Here is a 19,581-nt window from a genome sequence, read left to right on the forward strand (position 1 = left end):
GGTCTATTCTATCAGGGATGAAAAGTAATGAAACTATTGCCTAGGGTTACCATGTTCCTTGTTTAGAGGAGGATTGCCTGTTATTTTAGGGCTGGGCTGACCTATATAGGTGGGATCAGACTGATATATATACAGTATATATATATATATATATATATATATATATATATATATATATATATATATATATATATATATATATATATATATATATATATATATATATATATATATATATACACACACACACATATATATATTTTATTTTGGGCTAAAAAAGACTGTTCCTAGGTAGCAATTTGCCAGAGAATAAGCTGTTGAGCTATTATTTGTTCCTGGTTGAGCACTTCTACTTGTTGCTAATATGAAGAGTATTTTAACTACTGCCTTAAAGTGAAGGTGAACTTCACGCAACTGCCCCACGGCATTGGATACACTTTGCAAAATGAGGGTGGGTTTAATTCATCAGATTTTTTATATTTCATTATTTTTTAAAATCTTTACCTTTTGAGCTCTCCGACCATAAGCGCATCTCTCCCGCCCGGCATTTTGTCAAATTGATTGACAGATGAAGATTCTTAAAAGAATAAATCATTGTGTGTGTCCCCCGGGGCGTTCTTTTAATAATCTTCATCTGTCAATCAATTTGACAAAATGACGGGCGGGAGAGGTGCGCTTATCGTCAAAAGGTAAAGATTTTAAAAAATAATGAAATATAAAAAATTTGATGAATTAAACCCACCCTCATTTTGCAAATTTTATCCAATGCCGTGGGGCAGTTGCGTGAAGTTGACCTTCACTTTAATATGAAAGGCAAATCTTACTCACACAAATTATTCTTTTATATGTATTTCTTTATGTAAAATGTCAGTATTTTATAAATGTAAACAAAGTTACCTTCAGAACAGTTTTCTTGTTTTCGTCTTTTTTTCTGTGTGTGTTCAGCCTGTAGAAAAAATAAATAAAAATAAATAGGTTTCATTAAAACTAAAATACTTATAGGGTCATTATAATGCAAAATTTGCATGGTCTAATTTTAGCACTACCAAAGGCAGAGAACTGTTGCTACTTGGTTCACTCGGCTGGTAAGCCAATAAGCTAAAGCAGTTGCAGAGCTAGCTTGTGCAAATGCTGCTACAGATTGGTTCACCAACCAAGCAGTACTTTAACTATGTGTTTAACCCACTGACAAGGGTAATTTATAAAATGCATTTAAATAAAGAGGAAAGAGTTGGGGATAAAAAGAGACACACAGAGAGAGATTATAATTTGAAATCTATTTTTTCATTCCAACATACTTTTAAAATCGTTTGCATCTTTCCCAGTCTTGGACCTTAACTAACCCTCAGCTAACCCCTAAATCAGAAGCGAAACTGCTCTCTGTAATGTAGAAAAGCAGTGTACTCACATGCTTCTACTCATGCTGTGTGCCTATATACTATATGTAAATACTGCTAGTATGGCTCCACATAGTAGGCAGTACTAGCCACTTTTACAAATGGCGCACACCATAACCATAAGCGCATGAGCAAGCCATTCAATCCTGCGTTACCCCAGGCAAGAGACGATAAGTAGAGGATGAACAGAGGAGGAAAGCAGTTAGGGGGGTTATAAAAGTATTCATAGATGGTGAGTGGAGATCCCAGACTGGGGCATATAATAAGAATGTTAACAGTATTATGCAATGAAAATAAAATTGTAAAATGGGTGGTTAATTATGATAAGACATTTACTTTAGGGTTTGAGAAAAAAGGCTCAACTTATAAGCAATATATGTACATATATATTTATGTTACCTTACTGCGCTGGGTCTTTGTGTAGTGATAGAAGAACACATTAAACTGACCAAGGTACTCTTCCTTTAGTTCGTAAACACCATGTCCAGAGACCCCAGGCTTTCTACAATGTAACACACAAAATGCACATGCTGTTTACTTTGTAAAGTGTTACAGTAGAGCTATAATAGAGTTGTCCATTTGAAAATGCAAATAAAGCAAAATTGTAGTCTTACCCTTGTATTATGGCATTGTATTATTTCACATTACACAGATTGCTCAGGAAAATTAAGTTAAGCCTAAAGAATTTAATGAATACAACTAAAATAATCATTAAGAAAAACAAAGGTCCTAGACACCTAGGAAATGCAGAATCAGGAGATATTAAGCAGATTAGAGAAGTTATGGTTTATATCTCCTACAAAATAAAAGTCACCATGAGGTAGGTTTCTATTAAATTATTTTTGGGGGGCATTTCAAGATGGCTACACATTTTTGAGGCCCCAGACATGGATGTGGAGAACCTAATTTTGAAGTATATGTTGATGGAGCAGACACCGGACCTATTAATGATAATGGACAATATTGTTTTGGGAGAGCATAATTATGTGTTGCAGCTCTGTGACGGGGAGGATATTGGTTAAGATGGGACTTAATAACAGAAAAGTTTCGGGGGTGTTCCCCTTAATCATGCATGGGTTAACTGACAATGCTTCAGACTTTTTTTTTTGGTTTAAAAGTCTGAAGCATTGTCAGTTAACCCATGCATTAAGGGGAACACCCCCAAAACGTTGCTTTTTTAAGTCTTTATTAAAGATTGTTGAAGATATCTGGTGCTGTGGACATTTGCTTTTTCCTCCTTACCTGTTGGGGGTTGTGGTAGTCTCCCTGTCGTCACGGGCACCACTTCAGTTGTTGCTGTTCCAATTGTTGTTGGTTCAGATGGGACTGGCGCTAATTTACAAGTTATCGGGTCTGGCAAGGATTGTGCGGCACAGATACCAGAAAAAGTGACACTCAAGAGCAGGGATATGCTGAAACATGGCTTTATAACACACCAAATATTACTAAAATCGCATTGGTGATTCAATGGTAAAGGTCAGGAACTATGACATGAAGCTGCCTATGTTTCTTTCGCAGGATTGTATTTATTTAAGACTGGTAAAATCGTGAGGTGTGGAGTGGGAAAATGTGTAATTTTAACATTGTGGAGACCGAAGGTATTCGCCCCATGCTGCCTTGTACCTGAAAGTATATGGCTGATTTATATTTTAAAAACTGTGACATTATTGTTATTTTTAAACAGTGTAATTTGGTACATGTTAATACTCTTCTAATATTAAGATGTTATCAAAAGTTCGGTCTGCAGGCTCGCATGAGTGACTTGAAGCCAGAGAGTTAAGAAGCAGCAGTCACCACCACTTTGCCACCTATTATGTGGCGTATCTCAATCCCCCCCAGACTTTTCCGAATGGGAAGATTGGCTGCGCGCTAGCCGTAGTGTGCAATATTAAATACGTGGAAGGTAACTAGTTTGTTTATGAATGTTTTGATCAGATTCAAATTGATATCTGTTCTGTGATTTAACGTCTGTGTTTGTATCAGTTGTACACTGCCTTACCACTTTTTTTGAACAGATATAAGTATATTCAACGTAAGCTTTGTTTAATTCTTAGCACTTATTCTGGTTCCCATGGACCAATCACTCGGTTTAGAGCAATTTTGATGGTTCTGTTGTGTTTTTTTTGTTCATTTTTTATTTTTCATTTTTTTGTTTTGTTTTTATAAGTAACAGAAAAATGAGGAGCTCATATAAACACAGGCAGGAGTTGTATTTTCATTAGCTCTTAATGGTATATTGTGAACAGAAGGCTCTCTCTCTAGCTTCTGACTATTTTTTTAATTACTGTTTTATTTGTGACATCATAGAGTCAGTTACACATTTTATTATAACCATTTTCGTATTTAGTCATGGTTTTACAGCTCTCACTGCGCACAATGCTGTCTATAATTATGTATGCATACCTATTGTATGCTCTATAAAAAACATAATTTATGCTTACCTGATAAATTTATTTCTCTTGTAGTGTATCCAGTCCACGGATCATCCATTACTTATGGGATATTCTCCTTCCCAACAGGAAGTTGCAAGAGGATCACCCACAGCAGAGCTGTTATATAGCTCCTCCCCTCACTGCCATATCCAGTAATTCGACCGAAACAAGACGAGAAAGGAGAAACCATAGGGTGCAGTGGTGACTGTAGTTTAATTAAAATTTAGACCTGCCTTAAAAAGACAGGGCGGGCCGTGGACTGGATACACTACAAGAGAAATAAATTTATCAGGTAAGCATAAATTATGTTTTCTCTTGTTAAGTGTATCCAGTCCACGGATCATCCATTACTTATGGGATACCAATACCAAAGCTAAAGTACACAGATGATGGGAGGGACAAGGCAGGATTAAACGGAAGGAACCACTGCCTGAAGAACCTTTCTCCCAAAAACAGCCTCCGAAGAAGCAAAAGTATAAAATTTGTAATATTTTGAAAAGGTGTGAAGACCAAGTCGCAGCCTTGCAAATCTGTTCAACAGAGGCCTCATTTTTAAAGGCCCAGGTGGAAGCCACAGCTCTAGTAGAATGAGCTGTAATCCTTTCAGGGGGCTGCTGTCCAGCAGTCTCATAGGCTAAGCGGATTATGCTCCGAAGCCAAAAGGAGAGAGAGGTTGCCGAAGCTTTTTGACCTCTCCTCTGTCCAGAGTAAACGACAAATAGGGCAGATGTTTGACGAACATCTTTAGTAGCCTGTAAATAAAACTTCAAGGCACGGACTACGTCCAGATTATGCAAAAGACGTCCCTTCTTTGAAGAAGGATTAGGACACAATGATGGAACAACAATCTCTTGATTGATATTCCTGTTAGAAACCACCTTAGGTAAAAACCCAGGTTTGGTACGCAGAACTACCTTGTCTGAATGAAAAATCAGATAAGGAGAATCACAATGTAAGGCAGATAACTCAGAGACTCTTCGAGCCGAGGAAATAGCCATCAAAAACAGAACTTTCCAAGATAAAAGTTTAATATCAATGGAATGAAGGGGTTCAAACGGAACTCCTTGAAGAACTTTAAGAACCAAGTTTATGCTCCACGGGGGGAGCAACAGTTTTAAACACAGGCTTAATTCTAACCAAAGCCTGACAAAATGCCTGGACGTCTGGAACCTCTGCCAGACGCTTGTGCAAAAGAATAGACAGAGCAGAAAACAGAATTTATGCTTACCTGATAAATTACTTTCTCCAACGGTGTGTCCGGTCCACGGCGTCATCCTTACTTGGGGGAATATCTCTTCCCCAACAGGAAATGGCAAAGAGTCCCAGCAAAGATGGCCATATAGTCCCTCCTAGGCTCCGCCCACCCCAGTCATTCGACCGACGGACAGGAGGAAAAATATAGGAGAAACCATATGGTACCGTGGTGACTGTAGTTAGAGAAAATAATTCATCAGACCTGATTAAAAAACCAGGGCGGGCCGTGGACCGGACACACCGTTGGAGAAAGTAATTTATCAGGTAAGCATAAATTCTGTTTTCTCCAACATTGGTGTGTCCGGTCCACGGCGTCATCCTTACTTGTGGGAACCAATACCAAAGCTTTAGGACACGGATGAAGGGAGGGAGCAAATCAGGTTACCTAAACGGAAGGCACCACGGCTTGCAAAACCTTTCTCCCAAAAATAGCCTCAGAAGAAGCAAAAGTATCAAATTTGTAAAATTTGGCAAAAGTGTGCAGTGAAGACCAAGTCGCTGCCTTACATATCTGATCAACAGAAGCCTCGTTCTTGAAGGCCCATGTGAAAGCCACAGCCCTAGTGGAGTGAGCTGTGATTCTTTCAGGAGGCTGCCGTCCGGCAGTCTCGTAAGCCAATCGGATGATGCTTTTAAGCCAAAGGGAAAGAGAGGTAGAAGTCGCTTTTTGACCTCTCCTTTTACCAGAATAGACGACAAACAGAGAAGATGTTTGTCTGAAATCTTTTGTAGCTTCTAAATAGAATTTTAGAGCACGGACTACGTCCAAATTGTGTAACAAACGTTCCTTCTTTGAAATGGATTCGGACACAAAGAAGGTACAACTATCTCCTGGTTAATATTTTTGTTAGAAACAACCTTTGGAAGAAAACCAGGCTTAGTACGCAAAACCACCTTATCTGCATGGAACACCAGATAGGGCGGAGAACACTGCAGAGCAGATAACTCTGAAACTCTTCTAGCAGAAGAAATAACAACCAAAAACAAAACTTTCCAAGATAACAACTTAATATCTATGGAATGTAGAGGTTCAAACGGAACCCCTTGAAGAACTGAAAGAACTAGATTTAAACTCCAGGGAGGAGTCAAAGGTCTGTAAACAGGCTTGATCCTAACCAGAGCCTGAACAAATACTTGAACATCTGGCATAGCTGCCAGTCGTTTGTGTAGTAAGACAGATAAAGCAGAAATCTGTCCCTTTAGAGAACTCGCAGATAATCCTTTATCCAAACCTTCTTGCAGAAAGGAAAGAATCTTAGGAATTTTTACCTTATTCCAAGGGAATCCCTTGGATTCACACCAGCAGATATATCTTTTCCATATTTTATGGTAAATCTTTCTAGTTACCGGTTTTCTGGCCTGAACCAGAGTATCAATCACCGAATCTGAAAACCCACGCTTTGATAGAATCAAGCATTCAATCTCCAAGCCGTCAGCTGGAGGGAGACCAGATTTGGATGTTCGAATGGACCCTGAACAAGAAGGTCCTGTCTCAAAGGTAGCTTCCATGGTGGAACCGATGACATATTCACCAGGTCTGCATACCAAGTCCTGCGTGGCCACGCAGGAGCTATCAAGATCACCGAGACCCTCTCCTGTTTGATCCTGGCTACCAGCCTGGGAATGAGAGGAAATGGTGGGAACACATAAGCTAGGTTGAAGGTCCAAGGCGCTACTAGTGCATCCACTAGAGTCGCCTTGGGATCCCTGGATCTGGACCCGTAGTAAGGAACCTTGAAGTTCTGACGAGACGCCATCAGATCCATGTCTGGAATGCCCCATAATTGAGTCAACTGGGCAAAAATCTCCGGGTGGAGTTCCCACTCCCCCGGATGGAATGTCTGACGACTCAGATAATCCGCTTCCCAGTTTTCCACACCTGGGATGTGGATCGCAGATAGATGGCAGGAGTGATTCTCCGCCCATTGTATTATTTTGGTTACTTCTTTCATCGCCAGGGAACTCCTTGTTCCCCCCTGATGATTGATATACGCAACAGTCGTCATGTTGTCTGATTGGAATCTTATGAATCTGGCCTTTGCAAGCTGAGGCCAAGCCCTGAGAGCATTGAATATCGCTCTTAGTTCCAGAATGTTTATCGGGAGAAGAGACTCTTCCCGAGACCATAGTCCCTGAGCTTTCAGGGATTCCCAGACCGCACCCCAGCCCACTAGACTGGCGTTGGTCGTGACAATGACCCACTCTGGTCTGCGGAAGCTCATTCCCTGGGATAGGTGGTCCAGGGATATCCACCAACAGAGTGAATCTCTGGTCTTCTGACCTACTTGAATCACTGGAGACAAGTCTGTATAGTCCCCATTCCACTGTTTCAGCATGCACAGTTGTAATGGTCTTAGATGAATTCGCGCAAAAGGAACTATGTCCATTGCTGCAACCATCAACCCTACTACTTCCATGCACTGAGCTATGGAAGGACGTGGAACAGAATGAAGAACTTGACAAGCGCTTAGAAGTTTTGACTTTCTGACATCTCATTTCTAAGGAATCTATTATTGTTCCCAGGAAGGGAACTCTTGTTGACGGAGACAGAGAACTTTTTTCTATGTTCACCTTCCATCCGTGAGATCTGAGAAAGGCCAGAACGATGTCTGTATGAGCCTTTGCTTTTGAAAGGGACGACGCTTGTATTAGAATGTCGTCCAAGTATGGTACTATTGCAATGCCCCTCGGTCTTAGAACCGCTAGAAGGGACCCGAGTACCTTTGTGAAAATCCTTGGAGCAGTGGCTAATCCGAATGGGAGGGCCACAAACTGGTAATGTTTGTCCAGAAAGGCGAACCTTAGGAACTGATGATGTTCTTTGTGGATAGGAATATGTAGGTACGCATCCTTTAGATCCACGGTAGTCATAAATTGACCTTTCTGGATAGTGGGTAGAATCGTTCGAATGGTTTCCATTTTGAACGATGGTACCCTGAGAAATTTGTTTAGGATCTTTAAATCCAGAATTGGTCTGAAGGTTCCCTCTTTATTGGGAACTACGAACAGATTTGAGTAAAATCCCATTCCTTGTTCCGTCATTGGAACTGGGTGTATCACTCCCATCTTTAGCAGGTCTTCTACACAATGTAAGAACGCCTGTCTCTTTATTTGGTTTGAGGATAAGTGAGACATGTGGAACCTTCCCCTTGGGGGTAGTTCCTTGAATTCCAGAAGATAACCCTGAGAAACTATTTCTAGCGTCCAGGGATCCTGAACATCTCTTGCCCAAGCCTGAGCAAAGAGAGAGAGTCTGCCCCCCACTAGATCCGGTCCCGGATCGGGGGCTACTCCTTCATGCTGTTTTGTTAGCGATAGCAGGCTTCTTGGTCTGCTTACCCTTGTTCCAGCCTTGCATCGGTTTCCAGGCTGGTTTGGACTGTGAGGCATTACCCTCTTGCTTAGAGGATGCAGAATTATAGGCCGGTCCGTTCCTGAAATTAAGAAAGGAACGAAAATTAGACTTATTCTTGGCCTTGAAAGGCCTATCTTGTGGGAGGGCGTGGCCCTTTCCCCCAGTGATGTCTGAGATAATCTCAATTCTGGTCCAAAGAGAGTTTTACCCTTGAAGGGGATGTTAAGCAATTTTGTCTTGGATGATACATCCGCTGACCAAGACTTTAGCCAAAGCGCTCTGCGCGCCACAATTGCAAACCCTGAATTTTTCGCCGCTAATCTAGCTAATTGCAAAGCGGCATCTAAAATAAAAGAGTTAGCCAACTTAAGTGTGTGAACTCTGTCCATAACCTCCTCATATGGAGTCTCTCTACTGAGCGACTTTTCTAGTTCCTCGAACCAGAACCAAGCTGCTGTAGTGACAGGTACAATGCACGAAATGGGTTGTAGAAGGTAACCTTGCTGTACAAAAATCTTTTTAAGCAAACCTTCCAATTTTTTATCCATAGGATCTTTGAAAGCACAACTATCTTCGATAGGAATAGTAGTGCGCTTGTTTAGAGTAGAAACTGCCCCCTCGACCTTAGGGACTGTCTGCCATAAGTCCTTTCTGGGGTCGACCATAGGAAATAATTTCTTAAATATAGGAGGGGGAACAAAAGGTATGCCGGGCTTCTCCCACTCCTTATTCACTATGTCCGCCACCCGCTTGGGTATAGGAAAAGCGTCGGGGTGCACCGGAACCTCTAGGAACTTGTCCATCTTGCATAATTTTTCTGGAATGACCAAGTTGTCACAATCATCCAGAGTAGATAACACCTCCTTAAGCAGTGCGCGGAGATGTTCTAATTTAAATTTAAATGTCACAACATCAGGTTCAGCCTGTTGAGAAATTTTTCCTGAATCTGAAATTTCCCCATCTGACAAAACCTCCCTCATGGCCCCTTCAGATTGGTGTGAGGGTATGACAGAACAATTATCATCAGCGCCCTCCTGCTCTTCAGTGTTTAAAACAGAGCAATCGCGCTTTCTCTGATATGCAGGCATTTTGGATAAAATATTTGCTATGGAGTTATCCATTACAGCCGTCAATTGTTGCATGGTAATAAGCATTGGCGCGCTAGAAGTACTAGGGGCCTCCTGCGTGGGCAAAACTGGCGTAGACACAGAAGGAGATGATGTAGAACCATGTCTACTCCCTTCATCTGAGGAATCATCTTGGGCAATTTCATTATCTGTGGCAGTACTGTCCTTACTTTGTTTGGACGCTATGGCACAATTATCACACAATTTTGAAGGGGGAGACACATTGGCTTTCATACATATAGAACATAGCTTATCTGAAGGCACAGACATGTTAAACAGGCTTAAACTTGTCAATAAAGCACAAAAACCGTTTTAAAACAAAACCGTTACTGTCTCTTTAAATTTTAAACAGAGCACACTTTATTACTGAATATGTGAAAATATATGAAGGAATTGTTCAAAATTTACCAAAATTTCACCACAGTGTCTTAAAGCATTAAAAGTATTGCACACCAATTTTCAGAGCTTTAACCCTTAAAATAACGAAACCGGAGCCAGTTACAGATTTAACCCCTATACAGTCCCAGCTACAGCCTTTGCTGTGACTTTACCAAGCCCAGAGGGGAATACGATACCAAATGACGCCTTCTAGGAACTTTTCCAACTACTTTCAGGTCCTCACACATGCATCTGCATGTCTTGCACTCAAAAACAACTGCACAGTAATGGCGCGAAAATGAGGCTCAGCCTACAACTGGGAAGGCCCTTCCTGACTGGAAAAGGTGTCTAACATAGTGCCTGACGTTAAAAAACGTTCCCCAAGTTTATAAGTGTGAATTATCAGCATAAACATGTATGAAATGTCCAAATAAAGCAATCGATTTAGCCCATAAAAGTGTCTACCAGTTTTATAGCCCATATTAAGCCCTTTATTCTGTTTGAGACTAAGAAAATGGCTTACCGGTCCCCATGAGGGGAAATGACAGCCTTCTAGCATTACACAGTCTTGTTAGAAATATGGCTAGTCATATCTTAAGCAGAAAAGTCTGCTGTTTCCCCCCAACTGAAGTTACTTCATCTCAACAGTCCTATGTGGAAACAGCAATCGATTTTAGTTACTGTCTGCTAAAATCATCTTCCTCTCACAAACAGAAATCTTCATCTTTTTCTGTTTCAGAGTAAATAGTACATACCAGCAGTATTTTAAAATAACAAACTCTTGATAGTAGAATAAAAAAACTACAACTAAACACCACATACTCTTAACCATCTCCGTGGAGATGTTGCCTGTGCAACGGCAAAGAGAATGACTGGGGTGGGCGGAGCCTAGGAGGGACTATATGGCCAGCTTTGCTGGGACTCTTTGCCATTTTCTGTTGGGGAAGAGATATTCCCCCAAGTAAGGATGACGCCGTGGACCGGACACACCAATGTTGGAGAAATCTGTCCTTTTAAAGAACTAGCTGATAATCCTTTGTCCAAACCCTCTTGGAGAAAGGACAATATCCTAGGAATCCTAACCTTATTCCATGAGTAATTCTTGGATTCACACCAATAAAGATATTTACGCCATATCTTACGGTAGATTTTCCTGGTGACAGGCTTTCGTGCCTGTATTAAGGTATCAATGACTGACTCGGAGAAGCCACGCCTTGATAGAATCAAGCGTTCAATCTCCATGCAGTCAGTCTCAGAGAAATTAGATTTGGATGATTGAAAGGACCTTGTATTAGAAGGTCCTGCCTCAGAGGCAGAGTCCATGGTGGAAAGGATGACATGTCCACTAGTTCTGCATACCAGGTCCTGCGTGGCCACGCAGGCGTTATCAAAATCACCGATGCTCTCTCCTGCTTGATTTTGGCAATCAGTCGAGGGAGCAGAGGAAACGGTGGAAACACATAAGCCAGGTTGAAGAACCAATGAGCTGCTAGAGCATCTATCAGCGTCGCTCCCGGGTCCCTGTATCCGTAACAAGGAAGCTTGGTGTTCTGGCGAGACGACATGAGATCCAGTTCTGGTTTGCCCCAAAGATGGATCAGTTGAGCAAACACCTCCGGATGGAGTTCCCACTCCCCCGGATGAAAAGTCTGACGACTTAGAAAATCCGCCTCCCAGTTCTCTACGACTGGGATGTGGATCACTGACAGGTGGCAAAAGTGAGACTCTGCCCAGCGAATTATCTTTGAGACTTCTAGCATCGCTAGGGAACTCCTGGTTTCCCCTTGATGAGATGTAAGCCACAGTCGTGATGTTGTCCGACTAAAATCTGATGAACCTCAGGGTTGCTAACTGAGGCCAAGCTAGAAGAGCATTGTATATTGCTCTTAACTCCAGAATATTTATTGGGAGGAGTTTCTCCTCCTGAGTCCACGATCCCTGAGCCTTCAGGGAGTTCCAGACTGCGCTCCAACCTAGAAGGCTGGCATCTGTTGTTACAATCGTCCAATTTGGCCTACGAAAGGTCATACACTTGGACAGATGGACCCGAGATAGCCACCAGAGAAGAGAATCTCTGGTCTCTTGATCCAGATTTAGTAGAGGGGACAAATCTGAGTAATCCCCATTCCACTGACATAGCATGCATAATTGCAGCGGTCTGAGATGCAGGCGCGCAAATGGCACTATGTCCATCGCCGCTACCATTAAGCCGATTACTTCCATGCACTGAGCCACTGATGGACGTGGAATGGAATGAAGGACACGACAAGCATTTAGAAGTTTTGATAACCTGGACTCCGTCAGGTGAATTTTCATCTCTACAGAATCTATAAGAGTCCCTAGGAAGGTGACTCTTGTGAGTGGGGATAGAGAACTCTTTTCCACGTTCACTTTCCACCCATGAGACCTCAGAAATGCCAGAACTATCTCTGTATGGGACTTGGCAATTTGAAAGCTTGACGCCTGTATCAGGATGTCGTCTAGATACGGAGCCACCGCTATGCCTCGCAGTCTTAGAACCGCCAGAAGTGAGCCTAGAACCTTTGTAAAAATTCTCAGGGCTGTAGCCAACACGAAGGGAAGAGCTACAAATTGGTAATGCCTGTCTAGAAAGGCAAACCTTAGGAACCGATGATGATCTTTGTGAATCGGTATGTGAAGGTAGGCATCCTTTAAGTCCACTGTGGTCATGTACTGACCCTCTTGGATCATGGGTAGGATGGTCCGAATAGTTTCCATTTTGAATGATGGAACTCTGAGGAATTTGTTTAAGATCTTTAGATCCAAGATTGGTCTGAAGGTTCCCTCTTTTTTGGGAACCACAAACAGATTTGAATAAAACCCCTGTCCCTGTTCCGTCCGCGGAACTGGATGGATCACTCCCATTACTAGGAGGTCTTACACACAGCTTAGGAATGCCTCTTTCTTTATCTGGTTTGCTGATAACCTTGAAAGATGAAATCTCCCTTGTGGATGAGAAGCTTTGAAGTCTAGAAGATATCCCTGAGATATGATCTCCAGCGCCCAGGGATCCTGAACATCTCTTGCCCACGCCTGGGCGAAGAGAGAAAGTCTGCCCCCCACTAGATTCGTTTCCGTATAGGGGGCCGTTCCTTCATGCTGTCTTGGGGGCAGCAGCAGCAGGTTTTCTGGCCTGCTTGCCCTTGTTCCAGGACTGGTTAGGTTTCCAGGCCTGTCTGGAATGAGCAACAGTTCCCTCTTGTTTTGAAGCGGAGGAAGTTGATGCTGCTCCTGCCTTGAAATTTCGAAAGGCACGAAAATTAGACTGTTTGGCCTTTGATTTGGCCCTGTCCTGAGGAAGGGTATGACCCTTGCCTCCAGTAATGTCAGCAACGATTTCCTTCAAGCCAGGCCCGAATAAGGTCTGCCCCTTGAAAGGAATGCCTGGATGGCGAATCCGGAATTCTTTGCCGTTAGTTTAGTCAAATGAACAATGGCATCAGAAACAAATGAGTTAGCTAGCTTAAGCGTTCTAAGCTTGTCAATAATTTCCTCCAATGGAGCTGTACGGATGGCCTCTTCCAGGGCCTCAAACCAGAATGCCGCCGCAGCAGTGACAGGCGCAATGCATGCAAGGGGCTGCAAAATAAAATCTTGTTGAATAAACATTTTCTTAAGGTAACCCTCCAATTTTTTATCCATTGGATCTGAAAAAGCACAACTGTCCTCAACCGGGATAGTGGTACGCTTTGCTAAAGTAGAAACTGCTCCCTCCACCTTAGGGACCGTCTGCCATAAGTCCCGTGTAGTGGCGTCTATTGGAAACATTTTTCTAAATATAGGAGGTGGGGAAAAGGGCACACCGGGTCTATCCCACTCCTTGCTAATAATTTCTGTAAGCCTTTTAGGTATAGGAAAAACGTCAGTACACACTGGCACCGCATAGTATCTATCTAGCCTACACAATTTCTCTGGAATCGCAACTGTGTTACAGTCATTCAGAGCAGCTAATACCTCCCCAAGCAATACACGGAGGTTCTCAAGCTTAAATTTAAAATTAGAAATCTCTGAATCAGGTTTCCCTGAGTCAGAGATGTCACCCACAGAATGAAGCTCTCCGTCCTCATGTTCTGCATACTGTGACGCAGTATCAGACATGGCTCTTACAGCATTTGCGCGCTCTGTATCTCTCCTAACCCGAGAGCTATCGCGCTTGCCTCTTAATTCAGGCAATCTAGATAATACCTCTGACAGGGTATTATTCATGATTGCAGCCATGTCCTGCAAGGTAATCGCTATGGGCGTCCCCGATGTAGTTGGCGTCATATTAGCGTGCGTCCCTTGAGCGGGAGGCGAAGGGTCTGACACGTGGGGAGAGTTAGTCGGCATAACTTCCCCCTCGATAGAACCCTCTGGTGATAATTCTTTTATAGATAAAGACTGATCTTTACTGTTTAAGGTGAAATCAATACATTTAGTACACATTCTCCTATGGGGCTCCACCATGGCTTTAAAACATAATGAACAAGTAGGTTCCTCTGTATCAGACATGTTTAAACAGACTAGCAATGAGACTAGCAAGCTTGGAAAACACTTAAAACAAGTTTACAAGCAATATAAAAAAAGTTACTGCGCCTTTAAGAAACACAAATTTTGTTCCTAAATTTGAAATAACAGTGAAAAAAGGCAGTTACACTAACGAAATTTTTACAGTGTATGTAACAAGTTAGCAGAGCATTGCACCCACTTGCAAATGGATGATTAACCCCTTCATACCAAAAACGGAATAACAAATGACAAAAACGTTTTTTAAACAGTCACAACAACTGCCACAGCTCTACTGTGGCTTTTTACCTCCCTTAATACGACTTTTGAAGCCTTTTGAGCCCTTCAGAGAAGTCCTGGAACATGCAGGAAGAAGCTGGATGTCTGTGTCTGTAATTTTTGCAGCGCAAAAAAGCGCTAAAATAGGCCCCTCCCACTCATATTACAACAGTGGAAAGCCTGAAGGAACAGTTTCTAGGCAAAATTCAAGCAAGCCATGTGGAAAAAACTAGGCCCCAATAAGTTTTATCACCAAACATATATAAAAAACGATTAAACATGCCAGCAAACGTTTTAAAATACACTTTTATAAGAGTATGTATCTCTATTAATAAGACTGATACCAGTCGCTATCACTGCATTTAAGGCTTTACTTACATTACTTCGGTATCAGCAGCATTTTCTAGCAAATTCCATCCCTAGAAAAATAATTTAACTGCACATACCTTATTGCAGGGAAACCTGCACGCTATTCCCCCTCTGAAGTTACCTCACTCCTCAGAATATGTGAGAACAGCAAAGGATCTTAGTTACTTCTGCTAAGATCATAGAAAACGCAGGCAGATTCTTCTTCTAAATACTGCCTGAGATAAACAGTACACTCCATTTAAAAATAAACTTTTGATTGAAGAAATAAACTAAGTATAAAACACCACAGTCCTCTTACGACCTCCATCTTTGTTGAGAGTTGCAAGAGAATGACTGGATATGGCAGTGAGGGGAGGAGCTATATAACAGCTCTGCTGTGGGTGATCCTCTTGCAACTTCCTGTTGGGAAGGAGAATATCCCATAAGTAATGGATGATCCGTGGACTGGATACACTTAACAAGAGAAATAAGTTTTTCTTAAAGCAGTGAGATCTGCTGCCGCTGTAAGCTTAGGGGCATTAAATATATTTCTAGCTGACAAGACAAATAAAGTTTGCATTTATTTCAGTTTATAGTATAGTATTAAAATTAATATAATATAGCAAATAATACAAATTTGTTGTATAAACCTGAAATCCTCACATACAAAATTTGTAAAAAAATTAAGTCAAAGGTGAACAAAACTCTCATAACACTGAGGTTAATAAAGTACTTAATGAAACAAGGATTTTATTAATTGTACATCTTTTTTGTATTTTTTTTATTATAGAATATGTATGAAACCCAATTAAAATGCATATTCTTTGGATATGGTCTCTCAGTATTGGTGAATAGGCTGAAAAAAGGTGTTCCTGGGGGGGGGGATATTTAAACTTTTCTCAAACGTCTGTCCTAAAAAACTTGTTTCAACATTGCTATTACAAAACTGGAGAGCCTGCCTTGAAAATATATTTCTAGGTGTATTTAAATTAAATAAACAACAATATTTAAAATGTAAGCAGTTTTATTAACAGGTGCTTTTTAAAATAAATAAAAACTATTTTTACTGAACGTGACATGAAACACTTTTAGATTGTAATACAAATTGTTTACTTATGCATATTAAAATAGGCCAAAGTACTTTATTTACATACTCCTGACATAACAAGCCTAACCCGGCTTCATTTTACAATCACTTTGCACGCTTATTCATATTTCCTAATTGGGCTCCGCAGGGGAGGTTTTAAAAGGGAACTGCAAAATAATTTACATTTTACTAACAAAATATTAGTATCTATTGCAGAAACAAATCCAGATCAGATATGAGGTGGACAGAATTTGGCCTTTGAAAAACAATTGCAGCAAAATATTAATGTAGTTATATAGCTTTCACACTTGACTGATATGTTTATTTTTAACACTACTACACAAAAAAACTCTTATATTTACAAGGCGTTTCATGTACCTTTAATTTTTAAAGCAAAATAGGACGCCCTCATAATAGAGCTCAACCACAGGCAATATTGAGCAGTACTTAAAGGGAGAAGGATGTAAAGCCAATTATTTTCTTTGGAGCAAACTTTGCAACTAGTGGTGACTCAGATTCATCATCTAGTATCAGTTAGCTGCCTATTCAGCAAGGTAAAGGGATACATTTTAGTGAATGCTGCATATTGTATTGCATCTACCACTATTACAAGACATTATTGTGCTGCATTTTCTGACTTCTGACATATTGTGATGCAGGAAAGCACAAAATTAAGACGCAGTTTCTACTTATCGACTTTCTCACCTCAGAGGTGGTGAAGAAAAATCACCCCAAGCTCAATAGTTTGCGGTGATCGATAGGCCCTGCTCTCAGGTAAAGGTTTGCGTGACAGCAGGGGATGGGATTGCACAAGAATGCTCTTGTGCAATCTTAAAGGGACAGTCAAGCCCAAAAAAATCTGTGAGTGGGAGTGAGCACCGATTGGCTAAAATGCAAGTCTGTCAAAAGAACTAAAACAAGGCAGTTTGCAGAGGCTTAGAGACATGGTAATCACAGAGATAAAAAGTGTATTTCTATAACAGTGTTGGTTATGCAAAACTGGGGAATGGGTAATAAAAGGATTATCTTTTTTTTTTTTTTCTTCAAAATTTTTTTATTGAGGTTTTTATGCATTAACAAAGAAAATGAAAATACAAGGAATTGACAAGTCAAATGAGTGCAGTGGGTATCCCGTAATATAATGCCTTGTTGCCAAGATAGTTGTGTGACAGTCATAATTTGTCCAAGTTTCAAAGTTGAAACATCTTAAGTGATAACAAACAAGCTAAGATTAACAATAAACTAACACACACACGTATGAAACCTCATTTTTCTTAATAAGTATAGGATTGATGTAGCAACAACATATGTGTTTCATGGGCTAGATAAATAGGAAATGTTATAGTGGTTGTGAGCTATGTGGCGGTCACTCATGGACCGTTTGAAAAAGAGTAAGGGTAGATCAGCAGACAAGAGCCGCTTTAAAATTGGGAAGGGTGGGGGGCATGTCCGGAGATTTTAACAATGTAAATGGTATAATTATATGGCTCAATATGAAATAGATGTATTAGGATCTAATAGGGTACATAAGATAAAGGTGAGCGTGAACCAGAGGTTTAAAGTTTAGTAGTGTGGATATAATGGATGCATTATATGCAAAAATATGGGCATATTGATTTAAATATATGGGGAAGATAATGTTGTAGCCGCTTCAATTTGACGCAGTTGGATTGCATATAAATATCAGCTGGTAGAGCCCTATGTAGTATATATAGTTACATTATAACCACCCGAAACCCCTATCAGACACAACGAAAGTCGACTTCTGATAAGTGTGACATGACTTTCCATATAGATATTGTTAATACACAAGGTCCAAAATTACCTGTTATCTAGTTGTACACTCAGTGCAATTGAGACGTAATTTCAATCACACTATTTAAAATTGAAGGATTCCTACTCTCCCTTAGCTGGCCAGGGAGAAAACAAGGATACTTTGAGGAGCTCCAGTAGAAGGTAGCCAGTATGATCCAGTAGATAAATATAGTACAAATGGATACTATTATAGCCCCTGTGACCTGTATTCTTATAAAGAGTGCATGCATGGGGGTATAGTATATAATATTAACAATAGGCTATGGATTGGATTCTGGTTTGAAGAATTAGTAGGTAGCTTCCAAGTGTGCGATGTGGCTGTTATGGGCTATAATCCAATGTTGGACTAGGAGTATAAATGATCTAACTGGCAACTGCAATATATAAGTAGGGTGGTTAACTAAGAGCCCCTAAGAAAAGAATGAAATGGTAGTAGGTCCGCACTATTATTAAATGTACTGTCTATCCTCTGCTGGCTTGTTTTCTCAAAGTAGTGGTTCAATATATAGAGCTTAAAAGAGACCATATTTGCCAGTTAGTAAGCCATATTAGGTAAGCGTAGTGGGAAAGGGAGCTAGGATGTATAACAGTATTTCAATAGATTTAAGAGTGAAAATAAAAACGCTCAAACTAAAACCAAGAATTGTCTATAAACCATAGGGAGGGATAGGTGTCTATATTGTTTAAGTGCCACCTTGTGTACTAATCTAAGGCTAACATGGTAAAGCAAGGGTATTGGGCCATAGGTGAAATGATATTACTCAGATCTATGCTGTGAGCTTAATAGTCATGATATCCCATAAAGGGTGTAAGGGTATGTCTCACTAAGGGGTGCCCTGGAGATTCAACTACCTAAAGTATACACCATCTTAAACTAGAATCCAATGTTTCTCTTTTGCTAGAATCCTTTGTAGGGTAATGTAGCTAAGGTGGTGTTTTGAGTAGTAAGTCCAAGATGTATTTAGGCTCCTGTTATATATAGTCCAGTGTGTGGGGTAGGATAGTTTAAGTTTGGTAAGTAGGTCGTAGTAGCTCGTGTGGAATATTTCTGTTCAAGGTCTGTACAATACTACTGAGAGGTCCTATATAGCTAATAGGTAGAATCACCTTGGTAAAGGTAGGTTTCACTTGAGGTCCAATTGAGGTGCAAGGAAACATAGGTCATAAGATTTACATAACAGGTGCTAAGTGTTGAGCCTATATTCTGCGGAGCAACTCCTAATTTTACATATCTTAATGTGTAGTCACATTGTAACCACCTTCTATCAGGGGCTAGTGATTGAAATGCAAACGCACAAGTATCCTGCATAACAGTGAGTAAAGTGTAAAATGCACCATTAGCCATAATAATATGGCTCTCCAGGTCAAAACAAAAGCGTTACCTTACAGTCGACTCACTAGGTTAATTCCATAGGGCCCTATTGATTAGTCACATCAAGAAAGAGAAAAAAAAAAAAACGTGTACATATCATAAACACAATGTCTAACAGAACAATAATGGGGTAATATTGTAGATGGATCAACTAAATGTCATATGTATGCGTTGGGGCATGACCCGGTTAATCTAGTAGCATGACTCAAAAGCATGTACAAAGTTCTATTA

The 19,581-nt window shown here is 40.7% G+C and overlaps 1 protein-coding gene across 5 annotated transcripts in view; it reads right to left on the reverse strand.

Annotated features, from left to right (window-relative positions):
* Positions 1-19,581, reverse strand: part of UBR1 (ubiquitin protein ligase E3 component n-recognin 1) — a 693,945-nt gene that overhangs the window by 272,284 nt on the left and 402,080 nt on the right. For all 5 annotated transcript variants that reach the window (XM_053697798.1, XM_053697801.1, XM_053697800.1 and 2 more), the window contains exons 23-24: positions 1,797-1,899; positions 898-946 (exon numbers count right to left, since the gene is read on the reverse strand). In XM_053697798.1, coding sequence (XP_053553773.1) covers positions 898-946; positions 1,797-1,899 — 152 coding nt within the window. The remainder of the gene's footprint in view (positions 1-897; positions 947-1,796; positions 1,900-19,581) is intronic.

This window comes from Bombina bombina, chromosome 1, assembly GCF_027579735.1.
Source record: "Bombina bombina isolate aBomBom1 chromosome 1, aBomBom1.pri, whole genome shotgun sequence".
NCBI lineage: Eukaryota > Metazoa > Chordata > Amphibia > Anura > Bombinatoridae > Bombina > Bombina bombina.